The 20,557-nt window shown below is 39.3% G+C and overlaps 1 protein-coding gene across 3 annotated transcripts in view; it reads right to left on the bottom strand.

Moving 5' to 3' along the window:
- The window catches only part of LOC118417145 (enhancer of mRNA-decapping protein 4-like), an 87,828-nt gene that overhangs the window by 22,085 nt on the left and 45,186 nt on the right, over positions 1–20,557 (bottom strand). For all 3 annotated transcript variants that reach the window (XM_035822552.1, XM_035822554.1, XM_035822553.1), the window contains exon 10: positions 16,120–16,152. In XM_035822552.1, the coding sequence (XP_035678445.1) occupies positions 16,120–16,152 (33 nt within the window). The remainder of the gene's footprint in view (positions 1–16,119; positions 16,153–20,557) is intronic.

Below are 20,557 nucleotides of genomic sequence, written 5' to 3'. Positions count from 1 at the left end.
TGAAACAAAGATATCAAAGGTGAAGAAGGCCGCACCAAACTTTCCAAACTCCAAACGAACGAACCCGGAAGTGATTTCCACGACTCACGGGTCATTTTCCGAGGAACATATTTCAACCATCCTTTATCCCGTTTCAAATGTTTACATTTCCATGACCACCATACTACATACTACAATTCTGGTACGTCTGAAGTACTAGGCTTTTCTCAATTTTGCACGGCGATCAATCGAAAATCGCCTCGCGAGAATACACTGCTGTGCACACGTATATGTGCCCTGGTACCTGGTACTGGAAAGCATACCCGTGGAGGTAATGGTTCAGTAAGGTATGATGCGCGGCAAAACCCGGAAGTGATTTCCACGACTCACGGGTCATTTTCCGAGGAACATATTTCAACCATCCTTTATCCCCTGTTTCGAATGTTTACATTTCCATGACCACCATACTACATACTACAATTCTGGTACGTCTGAAGTCCTAGGCTTTTCTCAATTTTGCACGGCGATCAATCGAAAATCGCCTCGCGAGAATACACTGCTGTGCACACGTCTGGAAAGCATACCCGTGGAGGTAATGGTTCAGTCCGGCATGATGCGCGGCATGATGCGCGGAAAAAAAATTCCTGAGATGCCTGTACAGTTTTTAGAATTCTTTGCAAATGGTCGCTCACTATACTATTAGGCTCGCCAATCAGGCGTCGCCAAAATCTTAGATGGACATATTGGTAACAGCACCAAGAGCCTCTAGTCAGCCAGAATCCAGGGGTGAGGTGGTCTGCACATCTGTAGATATTAAATGATAAACCAATCAATACAAGGCATGGCCCGGATGTTTGGTCTTCATATTACCTGGTACCGTGGCTTAGACTTTCTATATATATTTTTTTCAACCTAAATAAGACACAGCCTCATGGATGATTACATGGGCAGCCATCAAAGTATTCATGATATGACTGCCACCAAGTCAATACAGGGGCACTTTACCATTGATCTTTCCCTGAAGGCAATTTCCAGACTGTGCACTTGCATATATTACTCTTATTCTATCATCACGACTCTGTGAGCTGTTCATTGTGGGCTGATACCATTGCAGCAACTAGAAAAAGTTTGCTTGTTTGTTTGAGCCCTTTTTCAATCTTGAAAAGTCATGAGAATGGGTATGGGTCAGGTAAAATATAATAGTAATCTTAAAAGTGTTAAAGATACAGTTTACATGATTGATGTCCTGACTAGGCCATGAATACATAGCCCCTTCCCTTTCTACCTTTTTCAAATAGCCGCTATAAATCCATAAACAGATATCCTTACAAAATGTACATATAGAACTTAGAAGTAATCATCAACAACAAACAGGCCAATGCAATATTTCAAAGAGTGTTATCTGTTATCTTACTTAAAAGTCATAGTTTTACATGTTTTCTTAACTTTACACTGCCCATTTGTACCATATTAACTACCTCTTTGCATCTTACTATTATGGAAATACATCATTTGTGGACAGACTACACATAGGAGACAGAAACTATCATGATGTGTTTATTGCCAGACTGGTCTAATAGGCCTGAACTAGAAATAAAATGATCACCTACATAATGACTACAATATACATGCCCTAGTTATGATCTTTTATAGTAAACTGGCTGTTTCATAATTACGGCAGCCATTGCATTTACCAAAAACAACAACCCACTCAGGGAAAATTAGTGATGATTGGCTATGTTCAAGTATCAAACGACACCCCTATCTTACAAGAGATCTGCATTATATGCAAGCCATCAAGATTTATTTGCTGATAAGGAGATATTGGATCTCTAACTCGGTAATGCTTAACAGCAGTCAGGGGATTATGCTGAATAACACTCAATACCAGAGGAATTAGAGTGAAAAGCCGGTTTGTTTTTGATGATGACTGTTTTTATGGTGGAACTATTGACAGCCTGAACCCTTGGTAGCCTGATGAAGCATGAATAAATGTTACAGCAGTTAGAGAGACTAGCTAGTTACGACAGTACTTTGGAATTAGAGTGAGGGGCCAGTTTGTTTTTGATGATCACTGATTTTCCTGGTAAAAACATTGGCAGCTTGAACCCTTGGTAAACGGATTGAGCACAAGTAAGGGGTAGAAAAATTGTGGCTGTTAGATACATGTAGACTAGTGAGTTGATATAGTGTACATTTCCTTTGTTACATTCAATAGACTAAAAAATGACTAAGGGGCCAGAAAGTTCTTTTGCACTGGTTTCAAGCTGGTCACTACACAGACATATGGCTTCCATACTTTCACTAAATGATAATTAAAACATTCAAGAAAAGTAAACAAATTAAAAACAAACAAACTCAAGGTTGAAAACCAGACAAAAGTTGCCACTTTTCCTTTCTATCTGATATACATCATATTGTACATCTGTTTGGTTATTAGTAGCCCATTATGAAACTTGACTTTAATTTTCCTGATGCCAAACAACCTACCAAATATCATATCCGTCCCCAGCTTCTTGACATATTCTGTTTACAGACGGACAGACAAACACAGACAAATGGCACGCAAAACATAACCTTCTTGGCAAAGGTAATAAGTGCAGAGTAATGCATCTTGCAGCACCAATGTAGTCTGGACTCTCCATCTTTCCAATCTTCATGTTTAACTAACCCCCTTCATGGCTTAAGGCTTCAGACATTAAGATTTGGGGGAGCGATAACTAGTGAATATTGACAAAGTGATTTACCCTTCTGTAAATGGCTAATTCCCTTGTGTCTCCATTGGGACATAATCAGTGATAGTCTCCTCTCCCTTAATGGGTCCAACGGCTCAGTTTTGTGATTCCAAAGACTGGCTAAATGGTGCACGAGCTCACTTAATGTAGATCCATTGTAACCTTGTAAAGAGGGTTGGAAATGCTGTGACAGAAACCCATGGTAATCTTGTTGGAAAGGTCTGCCCAGCATACTTGTGCAAGGGGCAGATTAGCAAAAAAGGGTGAAAGTACTGTTTGGAGCAGCCAATGTCCTTCATGGGTTATGATTCAATGACACCATAACTTCTGCTGAAACACCATGATGCATGATCACTTTCCTCCTTGCCCATTGTTGCCTTTATCCTTTGTCTTTTTGTAGTGTTTGACCATATGTATTAAACAGCTTAAGTCAAGAAACTCAAGATGGAATCTTATGAAATTTGGTATGCTGTTAGGTCCTGTCCTATCACAGTGGTGATTAGATGTGGGGCCCACTGGCAGCAGGAGAACTCCCAACTTTTCTATCTTGTGTTCTGGACAAGCTACATGTATATGGTCATGATCTTTTTATTAGTACAGATAACTCTTGTGCTTGAAGCAACATAACTTTGGGCCCTCTAGCAGCTTTCTTTATAACTGCAGGCCTGAGGAATTTCAGATGCAGACTTTGAAGCAGGATAATTGACAAGGGATGGATGAATGTCATGATGTTATTTTTCCATTCATTTCATTGCTCTGAAATAACAACTATTGATTACGAAGTTTGACAGCTATGTACTTTAAACTGTCCATTTTCCATCAAAAGGAATTCTTGCAAGCCAGTGAATATATCTACATTTTGTACTGTAATATTTTCAAAGATAACAAAAACAAAAAACAAACAGAAAGCCTAGTTGTGTCAACCTGTTGGGTGTGGTAAGAGTACTGAATTATGTATGTCTCCTCACCATGTCTTGGGGCTGGTACTTACCCATCAGATTTAGCTGGTTAAGACAGGTAATTGGCCCCAATGAGGTATTGACGTGAGAAAAAGGAGGGCAGTTAAGATGTTGGGGCAAAAACACATGTTGAGAGACTCCACCAGAAGCTGCTGTTTAGATATGTTTGTATAGTTATGTAGATACACAAACCGGTACATGTATGCATTGGCCTTCATGAAACAAACCCGTATCCATTGTTTAAAAAGGATCTTTTGGAACAAAATAAGGTTTATCCTTATTTGACAAAGTGCCAAAAAAGTCGCTAGGGGGTCCAAAATCTAATCTTTTTTAGGTCTCAGCAATAACTACCCACATAACAAATACCAGAACAATCCATCTAGGCCTTCTTGAGTAGATTTGCTCACACAACCACAAAAAAACACAGGCTCAAGAATGCCCCTGCTGAAAACATAACCTCCATTTTCCATGAAGGTAATGAACTTAAGTTTAAGGGCAGACAATAGTCTCACACAGAAGAAAGAGCGATAGGAAAAGGCCGCGCCATCCCCACCAGAGGGATATCTCTACACAGGGCAGCATTTCCCACATTAAGGGAAATCAATGGCTGTTACAAAGTTTATTATTGGTAATCCTGTGTACGGTAGGCTTTAATTCCATGCAGACATTTCCCAATCCCTGGGTGAGTGGCAAATCAATACGATTGGCAAGTTGGCATGGCAACATAATGGCCCAGATGAATAACCCATTACGGCAAGAATTGAGTTGTGCTGAACAGATGTACATGGGGAATTCTGGGAGCTGGGTCTACTGTGAGGAAGTGTATCTACTGGAAAACAGAGTCAGAATGTCTACGTTCTACAAGTTTTAGCAGAAGGAACCAATTACTTGTATATCCTCCAGGACAGAAACATGAGCCTCTCTTTTTAGCTTAATTAGGTTTTATATGTAATTGTGTCGCCTCAATTAGTTCAGGTACAGCTATGTCCAAATCTGTAATTATTGTAGCTGATTCTGTGTTTGGATATAGAACTAAAGGAAGAATAGTAAGATATTTGTAATTGATAGCTATCCTACATGAACAAAAAATATATCCTAACTAAACAAAGAAAGAAATAAATAAATCTTGATTATCCAAAAATATTTGCAAGAATGATATTGTATGCTATACTCTGTCAAAAGTTAGCCAATTGTAGTTTTGGTTTGAAAATGTACTAATTACATTGCACAGGTCTTACTTATGACACTTACATTCTGTACACAATAGAAAGACACAATACTACATATGTAACAATTGAATGTCTCCATTGGGACAGGCTGTGAGAACTTCATTGTAATGGTCAATATACAACACTCCTGACCCAAGGTAGCCAGAGTCAATGTTCTGTGAAGACCTCATTTGTGCTGGAATTGTCAGATGAATCACAATGAAAATCACCAATGCAGCAATACCCAATTCTGATGAAAACAATTTTGCATTCTGGTTTGACCTTTACCAGTGGTCAATACTACCGCTGACCGTTTTTTTGAGACGGACCTGACTTGCTTGAGTTGGATGCAAAATTTAAAATTGACCCGTAAAATGCAGCTCTTCATGACAGATTTGCTAAATCACATAATGATCTAATTATTAAAAACTAGGACAACAAATGAACATTATAAACTCAGAAAGTCTAAAAACAACAATTCTAAATCATTCACCAAACTGAAGTAAATGTCATCAGTGGCCAAGAAAGCTTAAAGTTTTTTTTCACGAACCAGCCATTTCAACCAAGGACAATAGATAAATATTATAAACCAGAAGAAAAAAAACTTGAATTCTTAATCATACAACCAAAGTGAAGCAAATGCCATGAGTAGCAAAGAAAGCTTATGAATAAACATTTTTTCTAAGTGAGAGATGGTAAATCAGCACCAAGGAGAAACACCATACCAGCCATTTCTAACTGATTGAGCTATACTGGTTTCCCTTTCATTTGCATGTGGGACAGTTTTGCCAGGTTTGATGAAGTGCCATCACCTGTATGGCCTGGGCTGGAGGGCTGTGGATCTATTGTGACCTGGGGCTCTCCATATTTCTGCCAGGATTGATGTGTACTCCTACTGGGCAGTATTGCGACCTATCTTTCATACATTATGACCTGGACATTCAGGTAGATCTATGCCCAGTAAAAGTGCATCAGAAATTGTGAGTTGACTTTATTCAGATTGCAACAGGGACAGTACAATGTGGACACTAGGCAGCAAACTGATATTGTGACCACATACATATAAAGTGCAAAAATGAACAAATATTAGGTAGATTGAAATAGATCTTTGAAAACAAATTGTAAAAACATTGAATTCACCTTAGATGTGGAACTTTATTATAAGGACAGTGTGTGAAGTATGGATTCATTACTAAAGCATATGCACTAGTGTGTTGTTTCATAATCAAATAAATGAGATAAGATATGTTAAATTAGGTCAAGGAAATCATCATCAGCTGCACATTAAGCAACAACTGTAACATTTGCCACAAATCTTTCCATAACCATCTTTGATTCAGTCGTTCTAAGAAGCAACTTTGCACTTTCAAATTCTTGAAAGACAACAGATATTGCTAAATCTGTACTTAGAAAAGCTCCAAGATTCAGTTGAGACAATATTGACATTTAAATGTGTAAAATATGAAAACTGACCACCTCTACATAAGGACCACTTGCATTGGCCAATGTGACCACTTTCTGGTGGTCTCCTAGATAGTTTTTCTCCAATGACACAAGAATTCTGTCTAAAGTGACTATCTTTACACATAGATCAGATCTTACTGGTTCCCTGGTTGGCCTTCTTGTATCTCTGTAGTTTTCACTATACAACTAAATTGTACCAAAAGCAAAACAATAATATAGTTTTGTCCGAGAGTCAACTTTCTGCAAGACTAACATCTCCACCACAGCATTACTGATTCAGAGAGGGCTATTTCAGGAGGTCCCATTCCTTACACTGGCAGGCTAGGCTCTGACAAATATCTGCTGCTTCCATTTTAAAAAGGGTCATAATTCAATGGTAGTGCAGGGCTGGGACTGCGTGCCCATAGCCTTACCGCCCTGGCCATTACCAAGGGTCAGAGTGTACTTCTACCATCTCTGTAATGGCAGCCTGAAGGATGGCAGGACACGGGTCGCTGCATATGTATGATAACAGCTGCAGGCCAGGGTAATGTTTTTAGCCACTTCGATTCAATTTGTTATAGTCCATTCATTATATGTGAAGTGTCGGATATGTTTTCACCTTTTCTAAATATTCCTGGATCTCAAGTCTTTAATGCATTGAGCAGACAAAAAATTAAGATGATTATGCTCTGAATCTTTTAGCACGCATCATAAAAGCACACTTTACAAAAGCAAAAAAGATTGTTCTCAGTTTGCATTTTCAAGGAATATTCAACTGGTTTGAGTCACCCTGAAAACAAAAGTGGCACAGGGGACGTGCCCTGCAGCAAGGGTCAGAGACGGAAAAAGCATAAAAGCAAAAAGCTTCCAGCAAATTTTGAGGGCAACTGAAAGTGACACAACCAAGGGCAGAAGGTTATGGAAGAGATGCGCAGAGTAAATTGCATATCGAAGGATAACTGGGACATCAAGCCCTGTCAGACGGCGAAAACACCGGTGTTCGCCACGTCAATATGATTGCAAAATTTAAGACGTCTCACTGTAATCAGCGGCTGTCAGGGTTCAAAAGACTTCATTCCAGTCTAGAAAACGTGTTCAACATCCTTCCCCCTCTGAGAGGCTGCTGTGAATGGAGAGAGGTCAAAGGTTGCCAACCTGTTGACCCATGGGATAGCACACAGGCCCAGCCAGCCATCAATACGGAGTAAAAACTCCTACCTTAAAAAGAACTTGTGAAGTCCCAATCAGCCAGCTATTTGAACTGTAAGTAAATGAATGAATTTGGCGGTTTTCGAGGCTGCTACTAAGTGCATCAAGGTCAGAGGTCAGACTGCAGGTGGTTGTGATTGCCGACTACTGCTACTCCCTGCCCTGATTACCTTTCTGAGTTATAGTCCTGACGTGACCAGCATCAATGATATGTCATTGATATTTTATCCTAAGACATAGGACTGATTTCACCGTAAATGTCTATAGTGATTAGGAAACAAAATCTTGTCTACCTGTAGCAGACTTAACACTTTGAGATAATGGTTTACCAATAGTCTGTGCAGGCAAAATTTGTCAATGTGCTCCAAATGTTATGCTTTGATGCTATGGCAAAATTTGTCAATGTGCTCAAAATGTTATGCTTTGATTCTATGCCAGATGGTAAAACGTACTTAAGATTTTAAAGAGTACAAACTTTTAATATTCCATATGCAGTTTGAGTGCTTGAACTTTAGTTACATTTACAGTATGAGATATTTTCACGACACCAAAATGAGTGAAATCCTCATCCTACACAGGTAGGATGAGATTCATAGAGCAAATTAGGTTTATAATGAACACTTGAGAATCCAGGTGGGTGGGCTATACTTATATCCTCAAAAAGCTTTCAATAAGGACCACCCCTGGCTTCAACCTGTTGTCTTTGAAACATGCAAAAATAGGTAATCTATAATGCCTGTTATAACTATACATCATACAACATGTTGCTTCTAGTTAAAGTTACGTAAGTTTGAAGTTTTCACTGGGTACAGAATTGTCAATTTACATCTGACCTTCTGAATGTGTAGCAGACTTCTTACCTGCTTGCCATAATGCTGCCCTTTCATGCATAAAGCTAAACGTGATCAGAATTCTCACATTCGGAATAAAATGCACAGAGCTGATACATATCTACCGAGCACTATGCCACAGGCGATCAGTCAATGGGTGTTGAATAAACAAGGTTTATACGGCGGCATTTGGTCTCATTGTCAGGATTACCATCATCATGTGAGAGGCACACATTTTGGTGGTTGTGCTTGCAGTGGTGGTGGGGGTTGGATGATTCTATGTGCATGACTTATGAAAAATGGATTTCTTCATAAACACACAATAGGTCAGAAACACAATAGATATTTATGCTGTATAACTGACAGTGGTGCAAGTCCTTTTTTATTTTGTCACCACATCAACAAGCTTGCCTGTGCAGACAATTGGCAGTAGGGCAGACCACTATCACAAAGTCGAGAGTCTGGAACATTAAGGTTCCTTCCAGGCTTAATTGGCATTTTGACTTTCCACTGTTTTCTCATTAATGAATTAAAAGTAGCTACTGTAGTTGTACTGAATACGATTCTAAATATGACTTTTTAATGGATGGTGTCATCAAATCTTATTCTCCTTAATGTAGAAAATATAGAACAAAAGAAAATTTTCCACCGACCCACGGAAAATGGGCCTCTGTCAACATCTATCTTATTGACAAGCACATAAAAAACATGTCGAGCCTCAGCACTGTTAATCTCCAGCATAACAGGTTGACGTATCTAGTGTGAATACTAAGTGCACAGTTTTTTCATTTGTCTCAAGCGGTACACATCTAGCTGCATTCACGTCCCGCAGGTGCCTCTGGAATGGCCTGAGAATCTTTATTACATTTTATGCATTCTTCTGGTGTACGGCTGACCAACTTTGAAGAGAAAGTTTCCTTGCTATCTCCAACATTCTGGCTCGCTTCCAACATACTGCTATGAGACATTACGACAGACTTGGCAGCCATGTTGTTTTCGGATGCAGGAGGGGGGAACACTAGTTCCTTTACGACCTGTAGATCATTATCAATACTGACTCCTGGGAACCCATCACTTCACAGTTCACACTCTGTTCATCAATGTTAGAGTAAAAGATATAGGGACTGTTTCAAACGTCAAGCTTGGAATACCACTGTTGAATAACGGACATTCTGTACCAAAAAGGGCATAATTTATGACATGACAAAGGACTGAATTACGTACAATGCAGTATAAGAATGTCTCCACATCTTTAAATTTTTGTTTGTCCCACTCACTGCTGGGGAGGGAGTTTATTGCAGGCCTAATGGAAGGCATCTTCCATAATTAATAGTTTGTGCACTGCAAAGGAAAAGGCTTGGAGTGGAATTTAAAAGCCAAGATTGTTAATTTTCGTTGGTAAATTTGTTAAAGCTAAATGCTCAAGATTTTTTCTTGTCCCAACACACAAATTTCTACACCAGGACGGAGGGCCAGGTCCTGGAAACTGAAGTAAATGTTGTTAGAACCACAGCAAAAATACTTGTTCTGTCTTATGCCTGCCTATACTACTGTACAGCAAACACTTAATTTCCTTCAGATCACAAAACTAGAGTTCCACGACCCCATACCTTCGCCAAATAATCCTACCTTTCTTTACAACTGCTGCTTTAATTGTTTATCATTGATTATGCAAATAAGGTTCTTATTTACATGCATAAATTGTATCAGTTGATTATCTCCTCTACCAGACACCAGACGTACACAATCTATGTTAAGAAAGGCTTTCATCGCATTTTCTGATAATTTATGCAAATGAGACCCTCATTTGCATAATTAATGTTTAACGATGTTCACCCGTACATAACTTCCAAATGCTACAAGTAAGAAGTTACTGTCATTTACGACAATAAAATTGTAGCATTTTCTCATTAATTATGCAAATTAGGTATTTATATATATATCAATCAATATTCTTCTCCTTCTCAGTTACAGGTGTCACATGTTGCAATTGTCCCATACTGGAACTGAGCATGTTCATAAAATTTCATAATTAATTATGCAAATTAGATAAATATTTGCATAATTAACATGTCATTATATGAAGCTTCACTTAAGCTATCCACATCAAAATCATAACAATTCGTTAACCTCTTTTTGAGTTATTCCCTTTTAAAGTCTGACAGTAAACCTGTTCTGCAGTTCCAAAACAAGCCGCTAGGGGGCCCAAACATACATCACCTACTCTCGGCATCAAGAGCTATCTACCACTAAAAAATCATGGCCATAGCATGTTCAGAACTTGAGATATCAAACCAGGAAGTTCTGCTGCAGTACCATAACAGGTCGCTAGGGGGCCCAAAATCTAATCGTTTCTAGGTCTCACCAAGACCTACTCACATACCGAATATCAATACAACCCATCCAGGCGTTCTTGAGTTATTCTGGTCTTCTACATACATACATACATACATATAAACAAACGCTACCCAAAATATAACCTTCTTGGCGAAGGTAATTAAATCCCCACAAACCTAAAGGCATTTACAGTAATACCCCGCCAGGACTGCCACAACAAGATGTACAATGTACCTTACAGACTTTGTGCAAAACAGGACTATAAGAGTAGACATTCCTTTGAGAGAAAGGATAAGCAACCTGTATCAATGCCAGCTCTTCCTGCCTGATCCTACAGGCAAATTTGTACGTCTTTCTGGCAGGGGTCCCGCAGGACATGGGGGAAGACAGCCGCTGACACGACATTATCAAACCTTGAGAAGGGGTGATGACACATGGCGTTATTAGTATTCCAGTCTGCCCACCACTCTGTAACTAGTCTAAAGATCGGACAAGCTTCAACAAAAAGGAAAAGGGGGAAGCTGTGGTGGAATATGGAGATAGCATCAGGCCACTGAAATTGGTTCTTTCCTGGCCAGGAAATGGTTCCATCCCAGCACTCAAAGGAACCGTACCAAAGAATCAACCTTTCATTTGCACAGTAATTTTGCCACGCTTCGTATTGAGTCACTGATGGCAGAACTAGGCATTGCGCTGGTGTCCTACCGCCAGTTGCTGCATGCATACAGAGCATCGCACTCCCTGGAGGGAAATGTGAAAACGTGGCTGGCGACATGACATTATTAAAACCTCATCAGGGGTTACGCCTGCCCTGGTTAGTATGCCCCTGCATGTCTGAAATGTGTGTACTATTTAGAAAGTTTCAACATATTTCAAATAGAAATCATCACATTTATAATTTTCCTTTCTACTAATTTAATATATATGTACAATATATACGTATGTATCTACTATGTATAATATATTTGTATGCAACACCAACATGGTGACATGATAGGTTGACCACTCAGAAGTTAAGGATGAAGTTGAAAGCATTTCTAACAGTACAGCAGAACTACATTTTTCCATGCTTGCTGCCAGTAAATGGTAATCAATAGCAGGTTTCTGATCTGCAACTTGGGAATATGAATTACTTGGAGATGACAGTCATATTTGAGCAACTGGGTTGGGGGATATTAGAACTGTCTGCACATGTACATGTACTTTGAGGGCTATATTGTATTATATTCTACACTGTAGATTAATTTACTTTCACAGTTTTATATCAATGTAAGAAGGAAAATGAATGTTTCAAATCAAAGTGTTTCAAAATTTGTAGTTGAAACAATTCTGTTATATAGTAATAATACACTGGAAATGCATATTCCCAAGATTCCAAATTGGTTCTGTTTTTCTACATTTAAACTGATCAGTGTAATTCTTCACAAATTTTCACAGACCATTCAAAGTTCATTCTAGTTTATCCCTAATGTGCTCAATATAGAATGTCTGTTATAAAACCTTTAAGATTATAACATTAGACTGTAATTATTCCAGTTTGAGGCTGCAGCATGACTTTAATGCTGTCAAGTCTTGCACATCTTCCAGCGGTGAACTTTTCATCTCTTGTGCAGAACCACAAACCGGGAGCGACAGTGTCAACGCAGAGCTATGAAATCCACAGGGTGTTTACACATGTATCTTATGGCTACAGGAAGGCAGAATTAATATTCACAGTGCTCAATCCTCCCAGCTGTAATGTCTCCCATTTAATATCTTTAATTATCGGCAAATCATCCTGATCATACCAACATAAATATTCACACCCATCGAGCAGTGCTTACCAACCATGGTATCAGTCACTGTCAGCTGTTAATAAGGTGCAGAGTCATGTAATGAAGTGTCATGTTTGTTAGGATCTTCATGCAGGCAGTCTCTGCTACATACCAATGTGAAGATTATGTTGGCAATATTTACCTCCGTGAAATGGAGGTACTGTTTTTGGTTTGTGTTCAAATACTTGTTGTTTCCTGGAACTATCACTGAGTGGAATTTGTTGCCATCAAGTCCAGTAGGCGCATTCTCACTAGCTTCAAACAACATCTGCAGTCAGATGTGCAAAAGTTAGGTATGATAGGTTGTTCTGTGTGATATAACAAGCTGCTGCTGCACCATATGCCTGCAAAGATGGTATGTTACACCAAAGGGCATTTATACTGGCTATGTCGATACAGACACAGGTTTGTTTGTTTGTTTGTTTTAATGTGTGCACAAGATTGTTCCTATCAGCTTGGGTCAAGGTTTGGCCTGGGTAAAAAGTAGTTTAAGCTTGGTGGTTAGAAGTGTGGTCTGGTTAAAACTTATGAGACCCAAAGTTGTTGGGCACTTGCTGGTAATATGAGTTTTAGATGTTTTTTTCCCTATTCCAAGACACAAACTCAGTTCCAGACAGACATGACGAGGAATCATAGTTAAGTGATTCTTCATTCCTCATGAGAACAGATATTTTTAATAATACACAAAGTGGATAACTTTGGGTAGTGCCTGAAATACAGTAGTGCTACATTACACTAACTCTCAAATGATTAACTTGAAAAATTGCTATTCACAAGATGTTCTCCATGGTTTCTTTGGATATAACTCTACTCTACAAGTGATGAGGAATACTAATCTTCCTATTCCCATCCAACTCGGCTGAATTGAGCTCACCACCATGTATGCTGATACTACGGGTGTTAATTTGCCGAAAAGTGCCTAATAGGAGAAATTAAATTCATAAAACGGGCCATTGATCAGGGTAATGAGAGTGCGGGTCATTCCTCTGTCCCCTGGGGAGGGGGGAATTAGACACAGTTGTATTCCGGGGAGCACATGGGCCTTGTTGTCTCAGTCTGATGACATATTCTTCCCCATGCCTTGTCAATCAAGTAGTCCCCAGAGCTCTGCTGTAGGCAGATGACTCCTGGGTGTTTATCTCCTCATCAGTGGAACAAGCCAAATTAATATTCTGTACCACATGCTCACACTGGGCAATTAGTATGGCCTATATATTGCTACATCTCAGGAACTCTTCTAACTTTGGGAACATTTCACCAGTCTCATCGAGGACGCTTTGATAATATCAAAGTGCATGGTTGAAGTTATCGATGTGGCTACTGGTCAATTTATGTAAAATCAATTTGTATAGGTGAAAAATATGACTTATCACTTCACCAGTGTGAATTGAAATTGACTGATGTCCTTTTAGGAGAAAGAATGATGGTATTTTACAGCTCAGCTGTCTGCATTCCCCGTCCTTTTGAACACACAGTTCTGTACCACTGTTGCTGTCCAAGGTGCTGAAGTAATAGTGCAATAACCCTATTCAAGGCAACAGTCCAATTACATTGTATTCCTGACATACTTGGCTACCTTTACAGAAGGATGACAAGACTCAAAGCCGAGACAGAAATATGATGATCTCCAGAGCTGTTGCAACTTTCACCTGCCAGAATGTCACTTAATACCTTGCTGCATGTCCCTCCAAGATCAAAATCACACAATTCAGCTTGAGAACTTCTAGCATCAAAAACAGTGCTATGCCATTTTTTAGTCCAACTATTGAATGATAGCTGATTTGTATGTCTGTACGTCAGTAATCGTTCCACTACTTTTCTATTATCTTTACAGTTTGGTGGGCTTCTGTTCATCTTCACTGGATCTTCAATTGTGTAATTACTGTTTGTTCCATGCAAGTCTTTTTTACTTTCTTTGAACCGAGACCTCTGTTGGGTTCTAACAGTGATAAATTAATAATGTTATATCCCAGATATCAGTCTTAATAATTGATTTTAATGTTGTAAGTCATACCTTGATTCAGCCTTATTATGGCTGCAATGGTATTGAATTTGACCTTACTGAAATAAGCCAGTCATCAAAGATTTAGATAAAGGAAAGAAAGGAAAACATTCCTCAAAGGCCTCTAGAGGTTTGAAATTTTTTTTTAAGTAACGCTACATGTACTGGTCATATGACATGTTGATTGGAATACTAGTATACATATACATGTAACTGTTGATGCAACCTGTTGCACTGAAGTGTCCCAAAGATGCTAATTATCCATTACCCTACAGATGTTAATGAAGGAAATTACCATTCCTGACCACATCCTCCACACCTTCACCTGCCAACTCAGCTAGAAAATGGGGCACTTCCCACTCCCCGACCTCCATTGTCCATAGGTCGGGGGTCAAACGCTTGATGGCCTGGGCAGCTTTCAATTTTGAGCCTTGGGAGACGACCATGTGACTACGGACCATTTGCGCAGCCACGCAGAGCTAATGGTCAGCTAAATCTCACTCGTGAAACGGGCTGACCAGCACGCACAGTTTGAGTGGGGAGTCAAAGGTGACCGCACTGGTTGGCAAACATCATGAGTCATACATTTGGAAAATATACTCCTGTGTGTTACTCCTGTGTGTGTTGCAAGGTTGTCTCCAGCTTGTCCCAATCAGTATACTTGAAAACTTTTAAAAGGGGAAGGGCGCAAAGGCAGCAATAATCTATCACCATATAACCATAGTAGGTGTTGGGAAGGAAAGGCAAAATTCTGTTATTAATTTTTGCACTGAAATCTGTCATTTTAAGCTTGCAAAAAACTCTGTATTTTCATGTCACGAACCTTTTTGGACAGATGGATTGAAATTTTGTCGTTCCTTCAAGCAAATTTTGTCCCTGGACAGACAGACACATTCCGGAGATGGTGTGTTGTGTGTACAATATACTAACTACTGTGACTTAAACATTCTCCATATTTTACCTACAATTTAGTAAATTGTATTTTGCACTTTTTTAGATATGCATGTATTACGATTTTCTATGGTGCATCTATGCACATGTACTTTCAGCAGCTGTTTGTCAGTGATTTCACAGAACTCTTTGACAACTTTGCTGAATAATGTTCAGACTACTTCTAGTAAATGGTTGCTGCTACTCAGGCACTGAGTCATGCACATGCTGAACAACAGCAGCACAAAACATGACTACGTTGAACCATTTGTTACCAAGTCAGCTCCTAATGCTTTATCCCTGTTCTGTAAAGGAATCTTAAAGTTCAGACTTAGTTTCCTGGGAAACCTAAAGACAGACCCACTTCTGTGCTGTATTCTCTTCTCTTCTAATCTTGTGTACCACCCTGAAGACTTCTTCATTTATATTCAGTAGCAAACATTTACACAGGAAATAAAAGGCTGCAGCATTCCAAAAGTTCCCATGGACCATAGATCTACATGCATGTAATCACACATGTGGCAGTGTTGCCTGCACCCACTTGTGTCTCACTGGACAATGTGTTTGATTCACTCCTAGATATCACTTATTGTTGTATTGTCATACATGTATGTGATGAAAACAACGTCTAGTTTAACGCATTTGAGTAACTGCAATGAGAGTGACATACCTGGAAAGTCCTGGGCTTGGAGAACTACCAAACCTGTAAATGACAACACAAAGAATATGTTCAGTCAAAGGTTACCAGTGTGACACTGAAATACAAGTAAAGAATCAACAGAAAAAATATCACACTTTTACAACATTTAATCATGATTTGTTAATCATTTGTACTGATCCTCTATGTACCCATCCTCCTCTCTCTCTACTTTCTTCCATTCTTTCTCGCTACATCCATTCGCTACATCTCTTCATCATTTGAATTCCAGCATTCATCCACCCTAGCATCCATCCATCCTTCTATCCATCCATTACTCCAGTGACATTTCATACAGCTTCAAGACAAATTGTGAAACTATTCCTAGTTTGCTTTCCTTCCTTCTTTCATCCTGTAAGACTATCAGCATGAAAAGTACAAATCTACAATTACTACTTGCTCTCACATAGAGAAAGCACATCACACAAAAAGTCCCTCAAAACCATGGTTTCCAGGCTTCTACTATTAATGGCCACGCCATCTCAATGACATGAGTTTTACAGCCCATTATGCACAACGTTAGAAATTCATTTCAAAACTCTACGATCGGGATATTGCAAAATATGACCAGAGGACATTTTACACGGCATCATGGTCATCACCCTCGTCATAAAACATGGGCGGAGACGTCCTGAGCATGCATGCAATAATAATACCTCCAGCGACACGAGGCATTTTGAACACACGGCTAGTGGCAAGACTGCCGTTTCAAAATCAATACGCTGACTAAAATGTTAAAAAGCAGGACACCCCCGCACCCATACAAAAGCGGCAAACGTGTACAGGGAGCGATACATCTTTTATTACAGTGCCAGGAATAAAACAAATGGACTGAGACACAGCCAGGACACTGTGACGTCCCCTGGATGTCTAATTTCCCGTGTCAACGACTGGGGTGGCACCGTAATAATGATGCTGGCATCCCAGCTGTGATATGAAATATGTGGACTTCATTATAGTTCAAGCAATGAAACTGCGCTGCATGTAATGTACAGGCACCAGGTAGCACCCCACTTCTTCTGCCTAATCTCCCGTGTCGGCGGCACAAGAATAAGACTTCTGATGACAAGGAGAGCAGAAGCTAGCACAATTCCATGAATGCTGATGGCAATGAAAGTGGGACGCAGGTTGGCACAGGTGTCCCGCGATGGTGCATGCTGTTGTGTCTTACGAGTTAAGCATTTTAAACCATCGTGCTGTGAACGTTTCTAGTTTCATATCAAAACCATATTTTACAAGTATCAACCAAAGTAAAAAATGTATGGACTTAAATGTATGCATGATGAAAATTTTGAGCAGTCTGTTTCAACACATTAACAAGATACAACAAGACCTTAAAACCTGTCAGAATGAGTTAAACTGGAAAAGAAGTAAGGTACACAAAAAGGAATCAAAAGTTATACTTTTTGAGAAGCACAAAATGCAAACACAAAATCCTATGATGACTTATACATGACAATTTTTCAATGAGTAAAATAGTTTCAGGAAACTCATCTATGGTCAACTATCTTACATGGCATCAAAAAAACTTTCTTACTTCAACTCGGAGGGAAAAGCAAACTTTACGGAAAACTGATTGCTGAGCCTCGCAGATAGATAGCCAAAAGGATTACTCAGTATTTGGGAATATTGAAGTGCAGTGAAGCAAAGTAGGAACAAAATTAGCAAGATACAAAGCAATTTGTAAGCTCTGCACGACATGTTGGCGCATGCTGGCAAAACCTGGTGTGAATAGCAGGCAATTTCTAACTTCCCTAACACCCCTCTCCACTTGACACTGCAACTGCTGAGCAACCAAACATTTGACAGGTCGGTTAATGAATCCCATACATAAAGAACAAATCTTCTCATGTTTTGTATGTTTTGCTGTCTGCTACTAATGCTACTACTACTACTAAACCATACTTTTACCCTGTGAATCATATATTCCAATTATAAAATCAAGGGTGACACAAATTCAATTTTGGTCGCTCAGTGATCACTGTTCAGTCGGCACCTAAGCAACACACACTTGAAATTCTAAGGCAGTGGCCAGTCTGAATTGTTAGCCTACACAACATTCAGAAGTAGTTCAAATGCCATTGATGCTAATCCCAACCCTCATGCTACCCCAGGGAAGACTCCAGCATTCACCAGCCAGGCACTAAGAACCTTTGATTGACAGTTTTCTCATCAAGACTGAACATAGTGTCTTGTTCGGTGCACGCACCAGTTGCCATACGAAGGGTGATGAATAAGCAAATCCGTAGCTTCAGAGCTTATTCTGTAAGAGCCTCTTGCATTGGTGATGAGATGTCTATCCTGTTTTATTGGCAGATTATTCAGGAAAATGCTGGTGGACGGCAATGTAAATCCAATCATAAAGTTTTAAGCAGGGCACAGAGTACCTCGTATACATCTCAGTATTTCTCTTTATGCCGTGCTGCTTGCATAACTAAATCTAAGATATCATACAACACAGTGCAGTGAAGAATCTATTCACTTATTTCTGTGGTGAACAGTTGCATCTTAATGCTACTGAGTGAATCTTAATGTGTGACTCACTACATGTATGTAACAAGAAGGCTTGGGACTTCATCTTTCATAAAATCTAGCTGGGGAAACAGGTTTACCATCTATTTCAACCCCCAGCTCGTAATGACAAAGAAAATTCACTACCTAAGATTACAGTCTTAAAAATCTAATACTTGCCAAGATTAAAGTTTACCTTTCTCAAGATCAAAGTTTACCTCATGCGTTCAATACTTTGGTAATGTTGTAACAACAAATACAAGGTTATCTGCACCTAACGTTCATCTGTTGCTGTTAATAACACACACAGTGATATTAATAGTACAACCTCTTTAGAGGTTGCACATACACTGCTGCCCCCTATACCTTCATAGCTAATCAAACTATAATTCAACAAGAATTATTGCTTTTCCTGACCCGTATGAAGGAATTAAACCATAAAGTGTGAGCAACTGGTTGTCAGACCCAAGGCTCCGTCTTCTGTGACAGATTGTTTAAGTACCTGAGAAAAGTTGAAATCATTTTTTCGGGTGTCAACCCATTTGCTAGGTGTGGCTCTGCCCATATATTGTAGTTCCAGCCCAACCAATGTTTAATCATGTTACTGCAAGAAGGTTGCCTCTCTGCCCTCTTCCACAACCTGTAGGGGATAGGCACTAATTCCACTACATTAGTTTGGCTATAGAGGTTTGGCTAATGCTGTTACTTGGAAGCATTGCCGGAGACCCTTTGTGCCTGGAAAATGGTTGCTCCCAGAGGAGACTTTCAAAAGGTCTTAATGTACTCCTGGCTGAAAGCTTTTGCTCCGGAACCCCATTGGCCTTCGCTGAACGGAATATATTACTTCCCACTTTTTCAAAGGAATCTCATGAATTCATGTTGATCTCGACGTGACAAGTGCTGTAATTATACGTAATCTAGGCATGGCGTGATGTATGTGAACTACTACTGTAATCATGTGCATATGAATATTGTCTGCTAAAATTATACAGGCATCCTTCTGCATCACCATTATTACAAGATTATGTACGATACCATCTGTGACCTTTTTCCCTATTCTAGGCCAAAGAATGCAGGTGTAAAGTGCTGATTTACATTTCATGTTGCAACTTCAACGCACCAAGAATCTTTATGAATGTCGTTTCTTAACTTTGTTCTGCAAAATAAGGAACAAAATTAGAAAATCATCACCAGGGCTGTCTCCAGCTTTTTTTTCCCATCCCACTCATTGTTTGGCAACCCATATTGAATTTCATTATTTGTTGATTTTCCTTGTAAAATCTGCTATTTCAAGCTTAAGAAAAATACATTTTCATGTCATCAGTTTTATGTCATCAAGTTCAGATTCTTTGGATAGAAAAAATGAAATTTTAGTTCTTCTCAACATGCCAATTTCTATTCCAGGATGTAGTGACAGGTCCTAGAGATGAGCCTTCATTACCATATACCATATAAAAAAGCAAAATGCAGGAGGAAGATGATTTATATCAAACTTGTCATTATAGCTGAAGAATAGGGTTGAAAAATGAATGAGAAATCTGAAAATAATGAGATAAGCATAAGCTGCTTACTTTGTTTTTCAAGTCCCGTCTCATCCCTAGTTTTATTGAAGAATGATTCATAAGCTGACATACTTTAAGATATAAATGAAAATCTTGTCAAGTCCCATTATCTAGGTTGATGGGGATAACACAATCACAGCAATCAATCTACGGAGGAACTTAGCTGCATTCTCAGCCACTAAATGGTCTTCCATGCACCCTTAAGTACCGACAAGGGACACATTCTGCTACCTTGGAAGCAGTTTAGAGGCAGCTAATTTCTTCAGGCATGATTCTGACGCTTTCATTCCAAGGATAAAGGAGACTGTCATGACAAACATGTTTTTCTCTAGCAACTG

This window comes from Branchiostoma floridae, chromosome 6, assembly GCF_000003815.2.
Source record: "Branchiostoma floridae strain S238N-H82 chromosome 6, Bfl_VNyyK, whole genome shotgun sequence".
NCBI lineage: Eukaryota > Metazoa > Chordata > Leptocardii > Amphioxiformes > Branchiostomatidae > Branchiostoma > Branchiostoma floridae.
The sequence above is the reverse complement of the archived record's forward strand: the minus strand, read 5'-3'. Positions and strand labels throughout refer to the sequence as shown.